Below are 25,704 nucleotides of genomic sequence, written 5' to 3' on the forward strand. Positions count from 1 at the left end.
GTCCTGTACCACGGCCTCTTGAAGAGAACCTGCCACGTCCCCTTCCTGAATTGGAGTAGAAAACTTGGACCTATTCACCACTTCTTTCAGGTGTCTCACTCTGCATGTTGATCTCTTCAGTGATCATAAGGGAGACCAACTCATCGAAATCTGGAAATGGCTTTCTGACATATACAGAAGTTACAAAAGACTTCCAAGCCTTTTCATTGTTAAGTCCACCCAAGGTAGACGACACCAAATCATCATCATCGGGCATTGCATTAATCGCTGCCAATGCATCTGCAATGCTTCTTACCTTCAGTGCATACTCATTGATAGACATCTTCCCTTTCTTCAATGTATTCAACTCTTGCTTGAGTTGAATCTTTCGTGCCTTTGTATTTACAGAAAACATACTTTCAACTATGGTCCAAGCTGCATATGAATTCTCTACATTTCTAATGTGTCCCAGCATATTATTGTCAATTACTGCAGACAACCAATACATGACCTTTTTATCCTTTGCATTCCATTCCTTTCGTGCCTTTGTCTCTTCTACAGTTGGAGGATCACTCACCTCCGGCTCCTTTTCTTCACCTGAAACGAACTCGTAGAGGCCTTTTCCAATAAGGAAGTTCGTGACACGAAACTTCCATGATGGGTAGTTGTTCTTGTCGAGCTTCTCAATGATGGGGCTTCCACTGTTCTCTGCCATTATCACAAAACTAATACCAAACAGCAAGCAAATCTTCTGCAACCCTTGACCTGTAGTGCACAGCAATACACCAGACAGCCTTTTTTACTGTCTGCTCAACAATACATGCAATCTGCAACCAGTTTGCAGATAAACCTTGTGTTTACTCACTGATAAACACCTTTGAACTTACAGATCTGAAATCTGTAACCTGCGCACCCACGTTCGGTCAATACAGTCGAAGTCACAGTGTACCCCGAAACTGCTGTCCGCAACCTTGCGGCTCTAAAACGGGCCCTGAAATAGCCTCAAATGCCTCAAATGCCCAAAACCTCAAGAGCGCACACCAAATCTCACTGCAATCTGAGATTTTTGCTCTGCCCGGCTTCCGGTGCCTCCACAGGCACTATCCAAGAGAAGGAGTGGAAGAATGGGAGAGATTCTTACCCGTAGCTTGCTTGCTCGAACCTTGCTTCTTCTCCTTCACTTCAACCTTCGAAATCAGCCTCTCTCAATGGCGCGGCTCTGATACCATGTCAAGAATTGCGTGGTGGAGGGGGTTGTTCAAGATGCTGCGCCGAACACACACAGAATGCACAAGGAGAAGCTCACTCAAGAGACAAGAAGAGAGATGGAGGCCAAAACGTTTTCTTGCTGATTTCTTCTTCTTCTTCCACCCTCTTTACAATGTGCACAAAGTATAGATAAGATACAACATAAAAGGAAAGTGGCCTACTAAGTCAAACAATGCATAACCGACTACACTAGTCGAATGGCGCTATAACTATGCCAGTTGTAAATAGGTGTAACAACCTGAATATAATAAGTAATGAGTCAGTGGCCATGTGAGAGTCATAATGACCACCGACGTGCTAAGTGTAGACATGTGGACCCATCTAACCAGGCGGTCCATCATCAATGTCCGCATGTGTTGAGCTTGTCATCTCAACATGTGGCAGTATGGGCGTACAATACAACGTTCAAGCGAGCTACCGGCCATACTCCATTTAAATTAGTTTATGGGGAAGAGTGTGTGTTACCCCTCGAAATTGAGTTGCCAACCATACGGTTTGCAATTAACCACTCTTTGGGAGATGAGGATGCACTCTTTGAACGGTTCACGACCATAGCCCACCTGGATGAACTGAAATTGCAGAGCTTATTATACTAAGAGGTAGCTAAATGTCGGATGAAGCAATTGCACGACCTTAAAGCAAAGAAGTATACATTTAAAAAATGGCAATTAGTTCTGTATTACGATGTGCGTAGGGAGCTGTTTCCAGGGAAGCTAGAACCTAGATGGGATGGCCCCTACAAGATTATCAGGATAGGAAAAAATAGGTCTATGGCTCTACTAGCTGATTTGCAGGGAGTAGAATTTTAAAATAAGGTTAATCTTAATAAGATTAAACCTTATTATTTCTAAGTATGCTAACACAGAGAAATGCATTGCAGGTCTATGCTGGGGTTGACTTGAGACCTGCAAAAGAGCTTAAAGCTGGTTGATGGGGCGGTCAATTCCTTATTTGGAGAACCCATATCTGGAGCAGAGATACCATCATGGGAAACTTATTTGGTGGAGAAAAGGATACAAAGTGATTGAGCAAGAAGACGGAACCTTTGTGTGGGAGATCAAAGTCTTCTGCCATCACTGCTTACGAATGTTGACAAGTATCCCTGTTGAGTTTAATAAAGAAGGTGGGATGGAGCCGTCAGTTCATCCTCTAAACATGCTAAATTTTGACTATCATAATTACGAATAGAGGAGTTTGTGATGGCAGGCTATGGAAACCCATTGTAGACGTACACATTATATTTTGACGGAGCGTCCAAGGGGCCTAATAAAAAAGGGAGTGTTGGAGTAGTAATCCGAGATCCCCGACGTAGAGTTACGATGAAGTTAGCTGCTTATCTCGGGGTAGGATTCACTAACAACATGGTGAAGTATAAAGCCTTGATTATGGGACTACATATTGCCAAGCAAGGTGGTATTCGACGGTTGTTAGTAAAAGGGAATTCCCAATTGATCTTGAATCAGCTAGATGGGATATACACAATGCGGAATCCCATCCTTTGTATGTATCATCGAACTGCCATGACCCTACTTGAGGAGTTTGAGAGAGTGTCTCTTCAGCTAATTCCACGTTACTGGAATCAATTTGTGGATTCACTGGCAAACCTTACTTATGAAGAAGACCTTTTCTTCAATTGTGGTCCTAGTTTGGATATTGCTATCAATAATGAGACAGGACCCGGTCGCTTGTGGGGGATGTTATTAGAGCATGCAATATATGGCAGACGATGGTTGATATGGGTGATGTAAAGAGTAGCCGAGACCCATCTACCATTGTTATCCTGGACCCATAGGCTGATTAGACAACATGTTATGCGTATGCCTCTTGCTATGTATGCAGGAGGGATGGGTCATAATCTTATGCATTTAGCTTAGGGCTGTGAGCCCTATTTTTCCTCCTTGGAAAGGAGCATATTATTGTATATCTATACTATTTCAGGGAGGGATGTGTTGGTGCTATTTTGTTTAATCTCGTTAGGCCAAGAGGGCTAGTTTTGTGAGGTTTTAAATGTTTTATTTCCTTAGGCCAAAAGGGCCTATCAGTTTTGTGAGGTTTTAAATGATTTATTTCATTAGGCCAAGAGGGCCAATCGTCTGTTTAGTACGGGTGTGGTTAATGGTTTCTTGTTTTAGTCCTGTGCTAGACAGGTTTAAAGAAGAGCTTGGAAGGAGCCTATGTTGCGTGGGAGCTTCTCGTGGCCCTATCCAGGTGATATCTCTCCTTTACGAGTATCGTGATTTTTATGCTTTATGTGTCTGTGTACTTGTAGGGGATTTTCTTTTCTTGTTGGGGACTGGCATCCAAGGCATGAAGTCCCAGGTTTAGGTTAGGTCTATTTGAGGGAGGGCTAAGTAGTCGTTTCCTCCTGTAAAGACATTGCCGGGCACCGAAAGACCTGTTTTAGAAGGCCATTCTAGTGACCCTGTTCTGCTAGCCTGCTAGGTAGCCATTCTAGGAGTTCTTGTTAGTTGTGAGGCAGTTAGGGAAGCCTGCCGAAGGAAAAAATGATGATGATAGAGAGGAAACAAAACCCTAAATATCTCAACAAAAATAAATATATACAAAGGTGTGTAAAAAGGGGTTCTAACCCCTATAAAAATAGAAAAGAAAAGAAAGGAGAATTTGGAAGCAATTGATCATCACCTTGTAAAGGCCTGGTAGGTTCCTGGGGACGAGTCAGACCCGCAGCTGATGCCTTGTCTTCCTAAGGGTAGCGTCTCGCTCGAAAAGAAGAAAGTAAGGAAGGTTGGAGCGAAAATAAAAGTGAGCATCAAAAAAGGATTAAGTGTCGCCTTGCGAGGGCTTGGTAGGTTCTTGGGTACCAAGACAGGACCCGAGGCCGATGCCCTGTCCTCCTTGGGTCACTACGCTCAACTCCCTCCTTTTAACACCCCTGAGTATGGAAAACTAAAAACCTCAAAGAAAAAATGTGCTAAAAGAAAACATTTCTTGATCAGGCTATAGGAGTCCTCGCCTAGTAGGAGCTCATGGTTGTGTTGTCCTTAGTTAGGTAGGTAGTTCAGACCACCACTTAGGGCGACCTCTTTGATAGTTCTTTTTAGTTTGGCCGTGTTGGAACAATCGGTTAGTGACTAGCTTCGGACCTTCTGTCAGATTACACTAGGCCTACTCCTTGTGGATTTCATGCCTTGGTTTTGTCAGGGGGTAGGGTGAGCATTGTGTTCGCACTCAACGGAGAGACCTCTCGCGGTGGGTTCGGTCCACTTTCTCAGTGCGGTTAATAACCCCCTTGGTTAGGGTCAGGCAGGCAGTCGGGGGTAACTAAAGTTGCCTCTCCCTTCAGGCCTTCAACCTGAAGTATTAGATATCCATTTATCCTTTAATTCACTGATCAAATAAAGAAAAACATTGCTCTTAAATCTGTAACAAGCACAAACATTTCCATTGGTCATTTATTGTTGGCCAACTGCTAAGGAGTGTTTAATATGTATCTATTTTGTATCAACTTGATGCTTTCTTTGGTTGTTTTGTGCAGATCTGTTGTGGGATTCGACGGGCTGAGTCGCCCTATCTCGTGGTCGCCAATGAGAGCGGAGTTTTGAGCCTAAAATGTGCCTAAAATTTGCCAAAAAATCTAGAATTTAGGGAAAAAATATTCGACATCGAAGGCGGCGGCTGCAGCTAGGACGATTTTAAGCACCAAGTGAAAGATAGCTTTTAAAAGGCGCTGGAGCAACACTTGTGGATTTTTTATAATTCTTCCAACTTTCGTGCGGGATGTCGGGGGATGCCAGTCAGTGTGAGATGCCGAGACGAATGCGCAAGATTTTTCAGAGGTCGAAACAGAGCCCGGACGCGGAAGAGGTTAAAAATTGGCCAAGAATGAAAAGGTGGACAAAACTTAGGCCAAAGGGGGGGTGCCCTTTGGGACCTTAACCCCCCGCTCCCTCAAATTTTTTCACGTGGATATGGCGGCAGCATGTCGTGAGCAGAATGACGCTGAAATTTTCACTACTCCCCCCCTCCCCTCCCCCCCCCCCAAAATCGAATTTTGGGTTGTAAGCAACCCAAGGATCAGACATTGGCCACCAACTTCTCCTTCTTTCCTGATCATATCACCGGTCTTCACATGAGATATGGCTGTCTAGATGAAGAGATCAGAATCTAGTCTTTCTCTCTCCTCCCTCTCTCTCCTCTTTATGGGTTATTCATGTACATTATCTTGAAGGAGGAATCAAGAAGGAGATTGAAGCAAATGGTGATGGAGATTGATGGAGATGCTGAAGATTGATGTGCAGCATTGGATTGAGAGCAATGGAGGCTCTGTCCACTAGTCATACAGTCATTTAATGCATCTCAGGTTTTGTAAAAACACGGTATGACCATTTTTATGAAGGAAAATGAAGTTTTTTGATAATGTATGATGGTAATGATGTTCTTATTGGATGAAAATTTGTTTGAGTGCTGGTTGTATCATGATTAATTACTTTATATCGGAAAATTTTGATTTTGCAATGATTTACATGCGCTATTTAATTCCCGTAAACCCGAAATGTGGTTTTTAAGCGGTAAAATGATAGTTTTGTTGTTTCGGGTGGGTGAAATGTGTTCCTATGGGGAGAAAATGAAAAATAAGTTGAATGTTAGTATGTTGAAGTGATTGGAACAAGAAAAAGAAGAAAATAAAATATTTTATTGCCAAATAAATCAAGAAAATAGGAAAAATAAGAGAAAAAATAGAAATACGCTTCACAAAAATAAGGAAAAATATAATGATTGTTTGTGGATGTATGGTAGTGGCAAAGTATGAGGTTTAGTCCAGTTTTCCCTATCTCCTTGTCAAAGTTTGTGATTTACCCCTTTTCATATATCAAAACATAACAAAATGAACCTCTACACCTATGCAACGAAAGCAATACCTAAACGTTGGGAGGTTGGGATGTTTGAATGGTGCGATTTGCCTTGCTGATTATTGCTGCTTTGTTGATGCATATCATGACATAGAGGTTGTGTATTTTAATTAAGAGGATAGTAGCACGAGTGTTGTCTCGGTGCTATCCTTACATCGCTGCATTGAGTTAGTGAATGAGCATTGGAAAGCCTGGTTGTGCACAACACGTTTCTGATTGAAAATTATGTTTGAGCACTTTAGGATCATCCACTTTTGCATGTGCATGTCAACCATGGTATCAAAATACAAAGGACTGGATGCATAGCACCTGTTTTCGATTATGATGACCCACGCTTGAGTGTGGAAAGGCAACCTAAGCCATAGGATAGACGTTCGTTTCTTGGGGAATTATTTAGTAAGGACACATGGTATCTCTTGGAATACTTTCAAAATGAAAGAGTGGAGTTTGTTCGTTTGTTCTATATGTTGAGCAGCGCATCAAGGGGCTAATCCCTGCAATGTAGGAGAGCTGCAGTGAGGCCGCGGTGATTCCACCGAGAGGTTGCCTCCCATGTATGTGATTATCGTGGCATTTATTTCCAATGTGTATGGGTTCTCCCTCTGTGGAGTTTATAGAAAGGGAAATGTTGGACTACAAAACTATAAACGCATAGATTAGGCTTTAGGGCAGTTCGTCCTTTAGCAGCAGATAGACGCTCCTGGCCCGCGAGGCCATGAGGGTGTGTTTGTCTGTTATGAGCATGAGGTCCGGCTAGTGCCATAGCCAGTGCCGGCCCATTTGAGGTCCCATCACATTCCCATGTCCCAGCCGATTATCTATCACGGTTCCCTCAAACTTCAGAAGAGGAGTAGGATGATCCAGACCTTCCCCATGCTTCCTTGTTTCTAGTTGAAACAGTTACTCCCTGGTATGCAGACATAGCCAAAATCCTAGAAACTCAACGGTATCCTCCTAGCATCTCAAGCCGTGAGAAAAAGAAGCTTTTGTTAGAATCAGCCCCCTACACCTTGCTAGGCGGTGCACTGTACAAGAGAGGCAAAGATGAAGTGCTGCGAATATGTGTTGCAGGGGATGAAATTGGCATAGTATTGAAAGCATGCCATGACAAACCATGTGGTGGACACTTTGCAGGAGAAGCGACAGCCAGGAAGGCTCTGTTAGCGAGATACTGGTGGCCGACCCTCCACAAGGATGCACATGACTACTGTAAGAGATGTGATGCTTGTCAGCGCATGGGGAAACCCACTAAAACAAGTTCCATGCCATTGCAACCTATTCTTCCCCTAAAGCCGTTCGAGAAGTGGGGGATTGATTTTTTGGGTCCCATTGATCCACCCACCAGACGGAAGCAGAACAGATACATCTTAGTATGTACGGATTATATCACAAAGTGGTGTGAAGCTAAAGCTCTGAAGCGGGACGATGGTAACAGCATAGCCCTCTTCATATACGAGAATATTATCACCCGTTTTGGCAATCCCCTCGAGCTGGTAAGTGACAGAGGTACTCATTTCCTTAACAAAATCATGGAGGAGCTGACAAGTCCACTCCTTATTACCCCAGAGCCAGTGGCCAAGTTGAAGTCACCAATCACATCCTTTGCTCGATCCTGACAAGAACGATTGCCACACATCATCGCGACTAGGACGATCGACTTACAGAGGACCTTTGGGCATACAGAACCTCCCATAAGACAGCTACAGGACAAACCCCTTTCCAGCTAGTGTATGGTACAGAAGCCATCTTCCCTGTTGAACTGGAATTGCCCTCTTTGCGAGTGGTACTTAAAGAACGCTTGGGAGATGATGAGTCACTGCAATGCCATCTCCTGCACTTGGAATGCTTGGATGAGATATGGCGGATGGCCCTATAGTGTATGGAAACCACTCAAGCGTGACACAAGGCCTATCATGATAGTTTCATCAAGCACAAGGAGTTCAAAGAAGGTGATCTTATCCTAGCTTATGATTCGAGATTTGGCAAGTTTCCTGGCAAGCTTCAACAACGGTGGATGGGCCCGTACAAGGTACTTGCTCTTCCTAATGGCTCTATAACACAATATTAGTGAGTTTGGGAATCTTCCAATTCCCATTTTTTGAATATTAAAAAGGTGGCACCCGGATAACATGCCCATAAGTTGCTCAAAACCATGTGATGTGACCTATCTTTGGAAAGCGCTTGAAAAATAAAATCTATTGAGCTATAGAGTACTCGATTTGGATTTATAGTGTTCAAGTGATGAAAAATCCAAAGATTTGACCACGTGTCCCAAACTTATGGGAAATTCCCATATTCCCCAATATGGTGTTCTATTCAGGTGTAGACCGTTGATGCCTCTAATGATCCTTTCCTAATCAATTGCTATCGTCTGAAGAAGTACTTCCCTCCCTGGGGATCTTGACAATTACAGTCGACCTACCCTTCCCCTTTTGGGTGTCGCTCCGTCATTCTCTTCATGCTTCTGATTGCCCTTATGATTCTCCTCATGAGGCAATCTCAATTTGTTAGCCCCTCACAGATACCTCTCAATCCGACCTTGTTCTCTTCTCGTCTGATCCAACAACGGTGGCAAGGTTGGTCCTGACACATGGTATTTCTACCATTCTCTTTTTTCACGAAAAAAAAGAAAAAAAAACAAACAAAACTGTTATGGGAGAAAAGGAAGAAATTCCGTGTCATAACAGGCCTCGTTCCAAGAAAAGGTGGAAACACCCTTGGGCGGGAAGCTGACTGTAGAAAAGGTGGTAATACCCCGTAGTTCAGGATAGCTGACTCACCAGCAGAACCTTTCCAGCAAAGTAATTTGAAGCCACCTCCCTTGGCGTATTGTCGCTGCAATATCAGTCCGCGTGCCCTTCTTAACAGACGACCTTTCTTACAAATCATTGAAGTACAAGACTTGTTGGCTGCCTCCGTGGCTATGCCTCGTCTTCAATATCCTGATGACAACAACAACCGACATGATCTTCATCACCAACCCTTTGAGTGATGTGAGCTTTCATCCTAACAGGATGGGGACATGAGTATGGGCTGCCCTCTGTATCTTTCAGCAGCGAGTGAGACAGGGGGTGGGGTGAGTGACCAGTTTTTCCCTTCAAATCAAATGAGAGGTGAGATGTGTGAATGGAGTGCTGCATGTACGGGATGGGCCTCTCAATGCACAATGCATAAATTTGTTTTTGTACACTGTACCATAAGGCTCCCTGGCCTTCCTTCTTGCACTGTTTGCTGGCATAGGGCGGATGCACAGTTGCACCATCAAAAGCGCACAAGGCATACAAGCTCTGTACAAGTGACAGTGAGGATTATATTAATGGATTTCAGGAATGGGCTACCCTCTGTATCTTTCAACAGTGACGAGTGAGACAGAGGGTGGGCTAAGTGTGACAGATGTTTCTTCAATCAATTATTGAGAGGTGAGGATTGAGGGATGTTACGACACTTGGAGTCAGGTACATTTTCGTTTCCCTCTGCACCCACGGGATGGGTCTCTGCCATCAGCACATGACACGTCACTCTGTTTTGTACACGGCACTACAAAACTCCCTGGCCTTCCTGCTTGCACCTATGCCAGACGGGTTGGATGCACTAATGCACCATCAATTGTGCACCCTGGCATACTCCCCCTACACCACCCGCTTGTCGATTCCTAAACTGGGTGTGAGATCTGGGTATCTATCAATATTACCTCGAGTGATGTAAGTTATGGGATGAGTGAATGTTTTTTCATTCCAATTGAGTGATCGTGAGTTGAGTGCAATATCCCTCGTCATCAACGAATTTCCTCCGATTCCTTTAACCAGCTATCTCCTTGGGTGCTGTCGCGTGGTCCCTGCCATGAAGGACGTGTGCTGTGAAGCCACCTTGGTACTTCCTACAGCCGACAACGACACAAGACGCAACCTCGATAGTCGACATTACTCCTCGACAATATGGGCCAAGTTTTTCTAACCCTACACCTTCTATTTCTCAATGACGGTCATGTCTTAAGTGTGGGGATGTTTGTGGTTGGTTTGATGTGTGGTACTAGGTACTTGATGTTCGGTTTACCCTTCCTGTTAAGGTCTTAAGTGTGGGGATGCGTCCCTACACATCAGTTCTGCGTATCATCATGGAAATACATCTATCCACCTCCAAATGCGAAAAATTCATTTTTATGCTCTGATAGGGTCCCTTCCCCACTCCTTCGTTTTATTTCACCCTGTCCTCGGGGTTGTTCCTTGTATGTTTGTCTTTATCCTTTGTTTTGCGATTTTTTCATGAGAACGCACCCTACGTTTACTAAAACTCACATCCAACCTTACAGCCATGTTCGTCCTTTCGAACTGCCCATTTTTTCTTTTTACCAACCCTTATTCCGACAAACGGTTCTAACGTTATTAATTTTTGAAGCAATTCTTGTAAATTGAATGGTTTTCCATGTGAACGTACTTTTATTGCTTTGGAACACTGATCTGATATGCCAGCCCTACCCTACCCATTCCCCCTGATAGTTTTCCTTTTTACTCCTGGTCATTCCGATGCACGGTTCATTCGTTATTCATTTTTGCGGGTTTTCGGGTCCTTTTCGTACCTATTTTTCACATTTTTCCATGTGAACATACCCTATTTTCACCAGAATTCCAGTCTAATTTGACAGCAGTGTCCCGCCAGCCTTTCCTCCACTTTTTCCTTCCCGAGCATACACAGCTATTCACACGCAGTCGGGCATCTCTTTTGATTTTCCACAAACCCGCTAAAAATACATTTTTAAAAAACCTAAAAATACATAAAAACATTAAAAATTTCATAAAAATTAAATTAAAAGTAAAAAAATTATAGAAAATTCCTTACTAAATTTGATAAAAAATTTTATTGATCTTGTTGATTATAATATAAAGAATAAATTGCAAAAAGTATTTATAATCATTTTAAAATTCACTAAAAATTGAGAAAATTTTATTAAAAATCCATAAAAATTAGAATTAAATTAAAAAAATCACAAAAAATTCCATTAATACATTTGACTAATTTTGGAATATTTTAAAATAAAAATATGCCCCAAAAAAAAATCAAGAAAAATCAAAGAAAAAAATACACAATCAAAACACACCTAAATTACAATAAATAGATTAAAAAATAGTAATAAAAATCTCACCCAAACATTAATCAATATTATCTAAACCAAATGTGATAATATTACTTTGATATTTATTTTGTTTTAAAAAAGTAAAAATTTAAAAAACAAAACACTAAGGTGCTTTATTTTTTCCTGTCAAAGGTTTTTACTTTTTTGATTGGATTCCTTGCATTTGGGACTACTCAGTGCGCCTTCAGTCTCTTGCATAAACAACCCTTTGTTACAGCCAGACAGTTATTCTCAAATGACAAGATTCTCAAGTTGTTACAGAAGCAGACCAAAGAGGTCCTTGATGTCAAGAAGGTGATTAACACTTCAGGAGTGCCTTTTTCCATGATCACCGATCCTCTCTGGAAGCTAGTCTGCCAATTTCTCCAAGACAGGTTCATGCGTGGCAAAACACCATCTCATTATTTGTCCAAAGAGCTTTTCACAGGTTCTAGGATGGTGTTAAAAGGGGTTGCCATCGACTGGAGTACTTACCTGTTACGAAGATGGACCAACATTTTGTCAAAGTGACCAGAGGGAATGTTACCAATGTCACTTATGGTTCCTATTTATATACTTTCTTGACATATTCCGGCCTTAAGAAGGGTGTGCTACCTCCTGCTCCATCAGATCCAGTTCCTCCCCCTCCACCTTTAGAGGATTCAGAACCCATTGACATAGAGGATCTTGATTCCCCTCCTCCATTGGTTATTCAGCGAAAGCACTTGAAGAGTGTTGCCGAGAAAACTCCCTTAGCCATTCCTTCAATACAAGTTCCTGCTACCTCTGGAAGTAACCTCCTTGCCTATGTCACATGCACCAATTTATTCAGGGCACATCGAGAGGGTTTTTTGGAAATATCAGTTCCTTCACTAAACAATTTAGTATCAGGGGATGCCATTCCTTTCCTTTGTAATGACATCCAGAGTTCTATTGAACTCTCAGTGACAACTTGTGTTCTACTTATGTGCAGAGCACTAACCAACTGAGGGTGGATCTTCTAGCTTATCTTTCCAAGAACCATCCATTTGATTCATCCTTCTTTGATGCCTACCATCGACAATCTATTTTAGGTCCCTTTGTTCCTAGCCTATTGTACTATCAACAAATGGCCCATCGCTATGATGCTTATTTTTCCCTTTATCAATCCAACTCAGGAGTTATCTTACCTCTCCTTTTTCAACCTCAGGGTTTTCCTCAAATTCCAATTTTTACCTATTGTTCTTTCATTGAATATCACATTTTTTCCCCTTCTTCGCCATGCCCTTCTTCATCTATCCATATACCTTCTACTTTTTCTGCTTATCAATTGACACATTTCCTAACTGATTCTCTTAAATTTTCAACTACTCCTTCTTTAGCTTATTCCTCATTTTATGCTTTTGCATACCCATCTCTTCATCCTCTTTTACTTATTCCACTTCCATCTCCTGCCACTTGTATTTCTCAACCCCCTCAGTTGGTTAGTGGGTACGAAGGATTTGATCAGCAGATTTCGAGAAGAAGAGGATGGAGCTCAACTGATTCTCTCACGGGACCACAGATTAATTGGCCCTTAATTCCAAGGGATTAGACAACTGCTAGTCAAGCATACCAGCATTACCTCCATTTTTCTCACCAATATTCACAATCTCTAGATCCTTCAGTGAGATTGACAGATCATTTTTCTTGGTACTTAGCATATATGCATAGGCATTCCCATAAAGATCAAAAGGCCATTCCAAAGCTTTGTATGAATGTCAATGTGAACATTGATTCCCAACAGTTGGATGTCCTATATTTTCATGCCCTATGTCTACCTAGCAGATACCTTGTTTTACTGGAACGGATGTGCTTCCCTCAAATCTTTCAAAATCCTCCCAAGACATTTGTGGATGAGTCCTTATCCATGGATCATTTTCGTAATCACCAAGCCTTCAAGAGGGATCACTTTCATTGATACCTTTGCAATGTATTTTGGATGATTCTTAATGAGATGTATCTCTCTTTTTGGAGGTGTCATTTAGATGGTTATTTTGTGTTTAGTGTTTGTGTTATGGGTTAATCTTATGTGATGAGATTGTGGTGGTTGCCTATTCGATTTGCTTTCGAGAGATGCATTTTTGGAGAATTACAGTGGTGGTGATGCTGGTTGGATAGTTCAATATGCTGAAGAAAAACCTCTTATATCCTTTACAAATTTGTTATGACTTTTTATTGATGATCAGATGTGTTAATGAATAACGAAGTTTTCCTTTAGTAGTATTCTTTTCTAGAGATACAGGTAATAAGTTAGGGTCGTGGTTTGGAGTGATTGTTGAAGATACTACAGAAGATTAAATTGAGCTCTTTACTGAACTTATATTCTTGTTTTCCTTAGGTCGCAAGGACGCTTCTTTTCTACGTGTGGGGATATATTGAGAGTGGAAAAAGATTGAATTTTTGACTGATTTTTTATTGTTTTTGAGGTCTGAATGGTTGATTTTGGATAGATTTAGAGTGATGTATGGTTGATAATGGAAGTGTTTGAGAGTGTTTTGGATGATATTGATTATGTTTTGGAAGGTCGTGATGATTCTTAGTAGAAATATGAAGCTCTGTGATGTTCTGATAGGTTCTGTTGAGGTTCTGATTGGTTCTGATACCTTCTGTATAGCTTCTCTTTTGTTCTGATTTTCTTCTGTATGAAGCATGGATTGATGATTGATGAAGGTTGAAATCTTTTGAAAGCTTATTGAATAGTTTTTGATAGTTTGGAATGGTTTTAGTATGAGTTATGAGGATTTGATGTTCTCTGATGACCTTCTGTAACCCTCTGTAAACCTTCTGTAGAGCCTCTGTCTCTACTCTGTATCTGTTCTATATCTACTCTGTTCTTGTTCTGTTCTGTTTTGTAGATCTTATGTAAGTGTTCTATAGAATGTATGTGTGACTTTGGGAAAGTTTTCTAAATTTTGGAAAGGATGAATCTAAGTTCGAAAGAGCTAAAACAAATGGAAGAAGCAGCTGTTGAAGACTGAAGAGAAGACTGGAGTGACAGCGACAGTAGTGAGCTATGAAGAGACATTGTAGTGGCTCTGGTGTCTCTTCACACTAGACATACCTCTTGGGAGGTGTATCCATGACCTGAGAAGGATGATTGAGATCATTATTAGAGTATTGTAGTGAGGAGATGATGTACTATTGAGAGAGAGAGAGAGAGAGAGAGAGAGAGAGAGAGAGAGAGAGAGAGCCAGAGATAGTCAATTTCTATCAAAATAGTGTATCTGTATATGAGAGATTGAGAGAGAAAACTATGAAGACATTGAAGATGAATACTATGTGATTGATTTCCATTCAAAAATGGTGTATTCTTTTATGTTCCTTGTTCTATTGATGGATTCTATGAAGAAGTTGAAGATTATGATTGATGTTATCAAATCCGTGGGAGATATCTACTATGATATTGCGTGAAGATTTGCTGTTTTCTTTGCTTTGGTCATCAAAAGAATGAAATAAAAGCTTGTTGATGCTACAAGATAGATTTTCTTGCAGTAGAATCCCCTTTTCCTTGGTGTTCCTCTTGGGGCTCCAAAAATGTCCAAGAGCCCACCATTTCCACTTCATATCTTCTCTGAGAGCTCTAAAATTGGTCAAGGCTAAATGCACGAAACCCGACTAGTCATAGTTTGAACTGTACCAAGTCCTGTAGTCAAATCTTGAATCCTAGTTACTCAAAATGTTGTTAGTAACTAGATTTGGACTTGAAAACGAGATTGCCAAGAATCAAAATCAAGGCTTTGATACCATTGTAAAGAAGCTAGTTTCCACAACATGTTAAAAATATTGAAAATAAAAGAAATACACTAAAATGCCAAGAAAGCCATAGCTAAGGTAGCTAGATTGTCATGAATCATGTTACCACTTGAATACAAAGGCTAAGAATAATTCATAAGAGACTGTAGTATGATATCCTCCTCATGCTATTGAGGGGCATGGAATCCACCCCAATACCATGGTGTCCAAAGAGTATGCACCCTCAATGGATGGTGGGAGAAAGGTGGAAACCTCAAATAAGAAATGTTTACAATTGGCAAAGATCCTTGGCAAGTTACAACATAGCCTTTTATATCTAACCCTAGAACTAAGGCTAAATATGGGCAAATGTATTAGTTTTTATTTATTACACTTCCAATCTATGATGTTGTTATATATACCATTAAAAAGAAAAGAAGATGATTGAGATCCTACCAACCTTTGTATGACTTGATTCTGAGGTGGTATCAGTCTTGCCCATAGTAGGCTAGTATCCAATTCTCCTTTTCACAAATCTAGAAGGAGTTACAATCTTAACTTAAGCATGAATGCATGTGATAAGATACACGGGAGTGACTAAGTGAAAAGTTGTAAAGCAAGGTTGCATGACCCATCCCCTTATTAATAAGAAATAGCATCTCAAACAACTAGATATTGGAAGCTTATGGGAAAAACCTATTTTCTTGGAATAAATTGTCATGTAACCAGTATAAGGCAACACAACTACATTTTTTATAAATTAAATTTAGTCTATGAGGTGCAGTCAAGTAGGATGCTCGAAAGTAGGCATGCTTAATGCAACCCTTATTGATAATGAAATACAATTTGAGACTTGGAACTAAGTTTGTTGGCTTTGAAAAGGCAAGCCATAGTCTTGGGTACCATCACCCTATAAGGGCCAAGCTATTGTAGCATAGTGATCTAGGGATGTTTGAAAATTTGCTATAGGAAATTAGCTTTTAGACATGTCAAAAAGTTGTTATGAACTCCTTTTGACAAAAAGTTAATTAACATCATTATTTTGCATCTCTGAAAATGGATCAACAATCATGACCAACTAGACAATACATTTTCCTAAAGTAGAGGGATTTCCACATTTTGGCTCTATGTGAGTTAAAAAGAGAGCAACAAACTAGTAACAAAATAACTAGGATGGAAGATATTGGCATAAGCTCATATAACAATGATTTGTGATGCAATTTGAATCAAATCAAAGTAAGTAATTTTATGTTGAAAGATAACTTTTAAATAGTTTACACATGACAAATATCCACATTTGCTACATGAATGTGTTGCAACCACCTTCTTTTGTTAGAGCTACTCAAAGGAAGTAATGTGGCTAAAGGTGTTGCAGATGGAGAGGAAGCACCCCTTTCCAAATGATAGCATACCAAAAGTGGTAGATTCTCATGGATAATCTTAAACATATAGCAATTTCAAAAATGCATACATCAAAGTTTTTGCGTTCAAATTCATTGTAATGGGCAGATGTAAAATTCATTGCAATGGGCACATGTAAAATTAATCCTAAAGCCATGCAAATGTGCATAAAGACATAGTTGGAGAGTTTATTTAAAATCAACTTGATCTAAACTGGATCATGCTATTATCTCAACAAAAATTTCTTCAAGAGGTGTTCAAACTTTACAAAAATATAGTGAGCCAAGTTTTAGTTCTAGCATATTGTGAGCTTAGTGTGATGCTTTGGTAGATATACAAATGAGCCTCTACTGCCTAGACTATATATTATAGCAATTACTTTTTGAGTACCTCTTTATATTTATTAGGATAAGTTTTGTAAATTGGCATTTCATTTACTAATTCTAATCATTAATTTTGTGAGTCCCTGAGAGGAAAAGCTACCATTACTAGAGTGATAGTGGTTATCATTATTTGTATTTATGAAGGATAGTAGCAGGTAGTGTTAATCATAGCTAATAGCAATTAGCATTACATTAGCATAAAGGTTAACACCAATCACCGTTGCTCCTTGTGCTAGTCCATTGTTTCGTTGAATTGTAGCATTTGCCAATAACCTTTTGTAGACTTCAAAATAGTTTTAGCTAATTCACCCTATTGTAGCAACATGGAATTTCATGGATGACCACCAATTTTTTCCTATTTTACATGCATTCCATGCTTAAGGACTAGTGTATTTGAGCATCTCCACAAACAATTAAAAGCTTAGAGCCCATTGATGTATGACCGCATGCTTAATGAGTCATTCCATTAGTTTTTCTTGTCATGTGTATCTTGTTTTGTTGATTGTTATTAGATATCAAAGTGAGATGGTATATTTATGAAGGTTTCTTTCATATCCTCTATGATTATTTGGTTGTCCACATTTATTTTTCTGGTAAGCAAGCAAGCCCAAACACAAAGATATAAAGTCTTTTCAATGAAGAGAGAGATGAAGATTGGACATTATGCAGATTTCTTGTGGAGCCACTCATTTCTCATCATTGTGTGTCCTTGACCAACACTTCAAAAGGATTCTCACATGAAATTACTCACAAACATTGTGGCTTGAGGTGCACTATAATGGATTAGAGTTGACTACTTGCATCATTACTTGCCTTATTTGGATTGCAACATGTAGCCTAATTGTTGTTGACCTTCACCTTCCATATGTATGTGTTGCAAGGACTCCCTCTAGGATTTGGACACCTAATATTTGCACACTCTATGAGACACAGGAGAAGTTGCATGGTGACTCTGAGGAGATGATTTTGTGCAAATATGGGAACTTGGCACCTTCTTCCACTAGTGCCACATAGGTTATGGCACTGCAACCCACCAAATTGGTTTCATTCGACCATTGTACTAAATTAAATGGTGTATTAGCAGTCGTGTATATAGTAGTCGTGTATAGTGCCTTTTCTGTACTTGGTATATTACCTCAAGAATTTCTCCCAAGGTACTAAATCCTTTTTTCCTTTGAAAAGGATATTAAGTCAGGAATCTTATCTTTGTTATTGGCCATTTGAGTTATTGTGTATGAGACAACCAAAAACATGGGAGCAATGACTTCCGTGAATCGCATGGTCTTGTTAATTCTACCTTCATTCTACATGATTGCGGTGGAGATTAAGGCGAGGACTTATGGCGCTGCTAACTTCTATTTGTAATGCTATCATTGATCAACCTTTTGTTTTGGCTGTGCATGAAGTAGCCCCTCGGGCCTGTTCCAAGGCTCTGGAGGTGATTATGATCAACCACATCTCGCGCTTACGATTTCAAAAGATGCTATCGGGCACATGCAATATGATGCAATTTGCAACTAACATTAGGCATGCCGTTTTGATCTGACGAATCTGCAAGCATGCTCTAACTAAGCTTTTCAAGCTTCTAGTAATGGCTTCGAGAGTCCAATTATTCTTGTGTCCAGACTCATACGATACATTAGATGAAGGGATTATCGATGCTACGTTTGAGCATGTATCCATGCTACTAATCATTAACAAACTAATAAAAAGAAAACAAAGTAGTGCAATTTGGTGCACCAAGTCCAGTGTTAAACACACTTACGAGGAAATTAATGGAAGGCGCTGGCGCTCTCGGCCCAATGAAAATGCGTAAATAGAATAGAATTGAAATGGAATGGAATGGAGTGGATTGTGAATTTGCAGGCCACCATTGCTATGCCCCTTCATTTTCTGCAGGTAATGTACCTGCATGCATCTCTTTACAAGTCATGACATACTAAGAAGCAACAGGAGGCTTTTCATTGCTGCACTCTAACGTAAATGGCCAGTTTTACAAATTTTGTACAGAAGAGGCCTTATTTGTTGCTCCATTTGCATCGAGCTCAACATTGCAGCCACTGCGATGTTGTGGGAGGAGTAATCTCTGGTCCACAGCACCTGGTTATATGTTAATAGGCATACATATACTGGTTTGGGATATGTTCAGGGCACACTGTCATATGTCTCATATGTTCAGGGCAACTGTTGTAGTAACATTCATATCGGTTAGGCTCAGAGCAATCGTTGTAGTAGCATTCGTATTGGGATATGCTCAGAGCAACATCCATATTAGGATATGTCCCGAGCACACTGTCATATGTCTCATATGTTCAGAGCAACTGTTGTAGTGAGATTCGTATGTCTCATATGTTCACAGCAACTGTTTGTAGCAATTATGTCTCATGTCAGTGCATATGTCCAGAGAGCAACTGTGATCTCCCTATGGACATGCTTGTTTGCTTGACCAGTGGGATGGTGCAGTCACAGAGAATGGTTGATGTGGGAGGAGTAATCCCTGGTCCCAGCTCCTTCCCAGCCCATCCACTCCTCCCAATCCTCCCAACTGTCGTCATTCACGCCCATCATGGGCTCAGGCTGCACGGGCGCATCGGCGCAGCCGCGGTCGACTGCGAATCGGGTGGAGCCACTGCCATATTCGAAAAGAAAGCGATCCATGATGGCGCGGTAGGCATGGTTGATGTGGGCAAAAGAGGGAGAGGGGGAGGGGGAGACATCCGGGTGGAAGCGGAGGGCGAGGCGGCGGTAGGCTTTCTTGATGTCCTCGCGGGAGGCGGTGGAGCAGACGCCGAGAGTGCGGTAGGGGTCAGGATCCTCCTCCGGCCTCACATTCCCACTGTGATGGTGGCCATGATAGCTGCAGTTGCATCTGACGATTGCTGCTGGGGCAGCTGTTGTTCTAATATCCTTCCATGTGATCCTGCAGAGCTTGACACCACATCTGCTGCTAAAAGCACAACTGCTGTGATGATGATGATAATGATGATGGTGATGGGCGCGGATAAGAGGAGAAGCGATCAGGGCGGCACCAGCTGCCATTCCTGCTCGTTCGGTTGACTGATATTGTTGCTTCGCGATCTGATGAATTTATTGGGCTATACTGGCAGCTAAAACGCACTCAGTGCCTGTACACGTCTTCACATTACACGTGTACACCTCCTCCTGTTTTTCTTTTTAAACGAGAGGGCGGTAACGTATATACCTTTATCATTTAATTTAAAAAAATCAACATAGTCAAGGTGGAAATTTGAAAACATGGGCCAGCCGGCTGCCGCCATGCAGCCCACAGCTTTTCCAACTCGTTTCCACGTCATCCCCCCCCCCCCCCCCCCCCCCCCCGTCTCTCTGGCGCAGATGATTGGTCCCTGGGGAACCTTCCCTTAGAGTTTTTTTAGTGCGATATATTTTAGAATGCTTCCCTTACACTTGAAGAATTAAATTATCATTAATAAGCATACCTCGAGGCTCGAGCTCGTAAATAATACATCTCTTTGGGAACACGCTAGGCACAAGGAGTTTAGAGTCCACACCGTGGCGAAGGTTCCCCCCACCCCCCTTTATTTAAATGGTATACCACTAAGTTATCTGCAATAAGCAATTCTTGAATTTAATTAATAATAAGATCATTTTCACTCCTCCATTAAAAGCTGATCCGTTAGCAAGTTAATGCCTGAGTTCTCTAAAGGTTACTAGCGTTCTGCGCGCGCAGAACGCTAGGCTGCTTCCCGTCAGCTTCGCTGCCTCGAAGTGGCAAGCAAACTTCGCTCAACAATCCATTTCTCATCTTTCTCTCTCCTCTTTTTCCTCTCTCTCTCTCTCTTCCTCCCCAAATTCCCTATGTCTAATTTTCTCTCTCTGTCTCTCTCTTTCTCTTTCTTTGCCTTCTATTTTAGTTTATTTTTTTCCTCTCTTGGTTTTCTCTCTCTCTCCTTTTTTTCTCTCCCCACTTTTCTTCTCTCTTTCTCTCTCTCTCTCTCTCTCTCTCTCTCTCTCTCTCTCTAATCCCCCCCTCTCTCCTCTCTTTTCCTTCTCTCTCCCTCTCCTTTTTTTCCTTTTTTTTCTTCTTCTCTCTCTCTCTCTCTTCATTCTCTTTTTTAAAAATTTCTTCTCTCTCTCTCTCTCCTTTTCTTCTCTCCCTCTCTCTCTCCTCTCTTTTCCTTCTCTTTTTCTCCTCTATTTTTTATTCTCTCTTTTTAAATTTTATATTTTCTCTCTCTATAATTCTCTCTACATGTTCTCTCTCTCTTCTTCTTCTTCTTTCACTTTCTTCCCCCCCCTCAGTCTCTCTTAAAGTATGTAAATTTTATATTTTTCTTATATATAATTCTATCTTTATGTTTATATTCTCTCTCTTCTCCTCTCTCTCTCTCTCTGCATCCCCTTTTCTTCTTCTTCCCTTTCTCCTAATTTTTCTTTTTTAATTCTCTCCCTCTCTCTCTTTTAAATTTTATCTTTTTATTCTCTTTTTCTCTCTTTTAAAGTTTATATTCTCTCTCTCTCTTCCCTCCTCTCTCCTTCTCTCTCCCTCCCTCTCTCTCCAAAAAAATATTTAAATTTTAAAAAGACTTTTCTCTTTTTTCTTTTTCCCCATATCTCTTCCTCTTTTCCTCTCTCTTCTTCTTATTCTTCTTTTTCTTCTCTCTCTCTCTCTCTCTCCCCCTCTCCTCTCATTTCCTTCTCTCTTCTCTTTTTTCTTTTTTTCTTCTCTCTTTAAATTTTTTTCTTTTCTTTTTCTTTTAAATTTTATCTTTCCTCTCTCTATAATTCTCTCTGTGTTCGAATTCTCTCTTCTTCTTATTTTCTCTCTCTCATTTTCTTCTCTCTATCTCTGTCCCCCTCTCTCATCTTTTTTCCTTTTTTCTTTTCTTCTCTCTCTCTTTCTCTCTCTCTTAAATTTTATATTTTCTCTCTCTATAATTCTCTTTCTCTATGTTCCCTCCCTCTCCTCTTTTTTCTTTTTTGCTCTTTGTGTGTGTGTGTGTGTATCCCTCCTTATTTTAATTAAACAAAAAGTTTACATTAAAAAGTTTAATCAGAGAAAGAGAGAGAGAGAGAGAGAGAGAGAGAGAGAGAGAACCTAGGCCCTACACATGAGAGACAGGGGGCAGGGGAAGAAGAAAAATGTTTGATTAAAAAAAGACTATTCTCTTTCCTCTTTCTTCCCCTTCTCTCTCTGTCTTCTTCTTTTTATCCTTCTTCTTCTTCTTCTTCTCTCTCTCTCTCTCTCTCTCTCTCTCTCTCTCTCTCTCTCTCTCTCTCTCTCTCTCTCATTCTATCTTCTTCTCAAAGTGTGTGAAAAACTATGTTTGAAAAATTTTAAATTAAAAAAATCTTTTAAAATGTTTAATTAAAAAAGTTTAAGTTAAAAAGTTTAATCTAATTGTGAGAGAGAGAGAGAGAAACTTTTGATTTAATTAAAGGAGAGAGAGAGAGAGAGAAAGAGAGAGAACCTAGGCCCTACACATGAGAGAGAGGGGGGGAGGGGGGAGGAATCTAATTAAAAAAGGAAGGGGGTTTTAATTTTAAAAAGGAAGGTGAGGAAAGGAGGCTTTAATGAAAAAAGGGAAGAGGAGAGCAAATGAGATATTACACGTGAGAAAGAGAGGAGGGGAGGGGGTTTTGATTAAAGAAAAGAGGTTTGGAAAAGGGGGTAGGTTTGGGAAGCCCTCTGGAGGTTCTAGGCTTTCCGAACCTATAGCTAAAATAATATAGTAGTAAGATGGATTATAAGAAGGAAGTGACTATAGTCAAAATTAGGAGAAGTGATTACAAGAGCTACTAGGGAAGAAAGCAAAACAAGAATATAAATCCAAGGGTGCGTGCTCTCTCTCTCTCTCTCTCTCTCTCATAGCTCAAGCGTTATTGCACCCATAGATATTTCCACGATAGCTTGAGGAGCGCCTACCATGATTCCTGGGTAGGACGACAATGATGATACATAGCTTCTTATCGATATATCATACGACCTACTTTAGGCTAGAAAGGGCAACCAAGACTAAAAACTCAAAATTAAGAAATGCTACAATCCCAATGTACTTACCAATCCTGAATGCAATCTGATATCGTCCGCTTTCTCAAAGCCATTGGAATCTTTTGGTTACAAGGCTCTCATTCCGTCCGCTCGACAATCAACTACTGAAGGTGCCATACAATAGAAACAAGAGCAATTTTAATTTTTCCTCTAATGCAGACCATCTTGTCGGCCCCCTCAATTCAAATTCTTCATAGCTCATGCAAATCATTTGTCAATAAAGATTCAAATCTCCAACCTTTGAATCAACACATTTGGTACATCGTTTCATTGATCTTTGCGTATTGTGGATCATGAGTTAATTTGTCTCAATCATGTTAATCAAAGTAAGTACCAAGGTTGGTCACTTAGTTTGTGCCAATTATAATACACAATCACATTACAATCATGTTGGTCAAAGTAAGTGCCAAGGTTCATCAATTAGTTTGTCTCAATCATGATACACAATCACATTATTTAATATGCAATAGTTAGTTCATAAGCTATAGTACGTAAGTGATGATAGGATAGCAACCCTAAGGAATCACAAGTGATTAATCAATCATAAGGAATCATGATTAGTGAGATTGCAAAGGTTGATGACCTGGCCAAGTTGAGTCCTAGCAAAGCACACCCTTAGCACTACCTTTGATAGCTGGCATGCCATGATAACCTACCATAGCTAGACTTGATCATCACTATATTGAAGCCACCACTAGATTTAGCACCACCACTAGGTAGAGTTGGACGAAATGAAGACCTAGGCAGGCAAATGCAAAGCAATGAGTTGATGACTTGGGCAAGCTGATGGTGGAGTGTACTAGGGCTTGTAAAAGATGAGTTGAGGCAAAGCAAGGCGAAGCTAGTGGACGGCTTGGGAGCTAGCAAGGAGCTCATGCATTGCTAGAGGTAAAGAAAATAAAACTTTAAGTTAGTAGGGCAAGACACGAGAGAGAGAGAGAGAGAGAGAGAGAGAGAGAGAGATTGTATTATTATTAGCTAATTAGTTAGACTTATGTAGTATTACAAGTATTTGTAGTAGTTAATAGTTAATTATTAGTTGTAGTATTAGTAGTTAGACTAATTATTAGCAATATAAGTAGTAGTTAATTAGATAGTTTAAGTAGTATTTATAGTAGTTAGGAGTTAATTAGTAGTAAAATGAAAGGAAAAGAAAACAATCTTTTGAACATATGGGAAAAACAAAAGCGTAACGATATTTCAAATATACTTAGAAAAATAAAACTGTATATCTTAAACAAACGGGATATTTTGAATGGACGGGGGAATGGCACCTTCCCCCATAATTATTCAAATACGAAGAGACCTATGCCAACTCTTTGGCATGCTATATAGCATGTTTTTTCATTTTATTCATTGTTTGAAGTATTTTTAATGTTTATTGATATTATTTATTTATTAGAATTAGCATTAAGAGAACAAATAAAAATCATCATTCTCACATGTAAAAGAGATAAACTGGCTATATATATATGTGTGTGTGTGTGTGTGTGTGTGTGTGTGTGTGTGTGTGTGTGTGTGTGTGTGTGTGTGTGTGTGTGTGTGTATTTACGAAGTATAGCATGTTGTTTTCATAAACAAGTATGGTGTAGTTGAATGATAAAAATGTATTGTTCACATTTGCATTAATGGATACTATACAAAAACAAATTCATAGGGCATCCTTCAAAACTTTTAGAAAAAGGAAAACTATGGCTTGTAGAAAGGCATCATTAAAACCCTTTGCTACAACTTGGTATGACATAGATAAATTTGAATCATCTAGTGCAACAGAATGTGAAAGCATCATTGGAAGACTAACAATATGTATATCCAACAATATATCACAATGCAACATCATGCTGTCATATTACAAAAGAACAAACCATCCACATAAGAAATACGAGTAACAATAGCTTTGTCAAGCACTATTCACCTCCCTACAGCCATCAACATGATGATAATGAAATGCCAACCATGTGTCTTGCGAAGAAAGACAAAAACAAATACGTGGCCTCACTATTACTATAGTACACAAAATGAATTCTCAATGCAAAGTCGTTACAACTTCAACTATTGAGCATCATTGATACATCCATCTCAATCTCCAAAAATGACAAGAGTAATTGCCAATAAAACCCTCGACCGTCAATGATCTATTCTCGACAACCCTCTAGTCTCTTGGAATGATGGATCGCTTTCATAGCCATCTACTAGAATTGACTTGACTACATCTGATATTGCTAATGTATTTGCTTTTAACATGTTACATAATCCACTAATCCAAAAGTACATGGCTATAACAGAATATCCACATCCAAGGATAGGGCTTTGTATCCTCAGCAAGCAATCCATCGAAAGGATTCTAGGGCTCTATCATGAAAGCTATCCATTCAACCCAATGCTCCAAGCAAAATATGAGAATGAAAGAGGTTATAGTTTGCTTGACAATATAGTCGAGCCAAGCTGACGACAAGCATTCCAAAGAGCCTATCAACACAAGCTCACATGCATCATATTACAAAATTATAACCATCTTGTAAAAAGAACAACAATGCTTAGGATGGATAGCTTGTCTAGAAGAAGCTTGCCTTGCCTAGATATCACCTTGAAAAATGCAGTGTTTCCATGCATGAGCCTTACATTTTGATTCCATACCAGCTAAAATAGGATGTCTTGATCATGAATAGCATAAGCACAACTTGACTACAAAATGGCATCAACAACTACATGTATACAAGCATAGTTTAGATGAGGAGGTCGTTGTCAGAGCGTTTGGGATTGAAAGTCTACCACAAGGGTAAGAGATAGTAGGGTGAAGATAGATTCAAGGAGAGCAATTGATGAAAGAGAAGGGGTTCAAAGCAATAGAAGAATACTCATAGAGGTGAAGCCTATCAATTTATTTCTGAATCCTAAGAAGATAAA

General features: G+C 40.1%; 1 protein-coding gene across 1 annotated transcript; it reads right to left on the reverse strand.

Moving 5' to 3' along the window:
- Nucleotides 1-18,584: 18,584 nt before the first annotated feature.
- Nucleotides 18,585-19,919, reverse strand: LOC148028585 (uncharacterized). The gene has a single exon (XM_087688578.1). The coding sequence runs from the start codon at nucleotides 19,803-19,805 to the stop codon at nucleotides 19,230-19,232; it is 576 nt and encodes a 191-aa protein (XP_087544704.1). The 5' UTR covers nucleotides 19,806-19,919; the 3' UTR covers nucleotides 18,585-19,229.
- Nucleotides 19,920-25,704: the final 5,785 nt, after the last annotated feature.

Source organism: Lygodium microphyllum, chromosome 11 (assembly GCF_053477565.2).
Source record: "Lygodium microphyllum isolate KBCC chromosome 11, Lygodium_microphyllum_v1.1.10, whole genome shotgun sequence".
Taxonomy (NCBI): domain Eukaryota; kingdom Viridiplantae; phylum Streptophyta; class Polypodiopsida; order Schizaeales; family Lygodiaceae; genus Lygodium; species Lygodium microphyllum.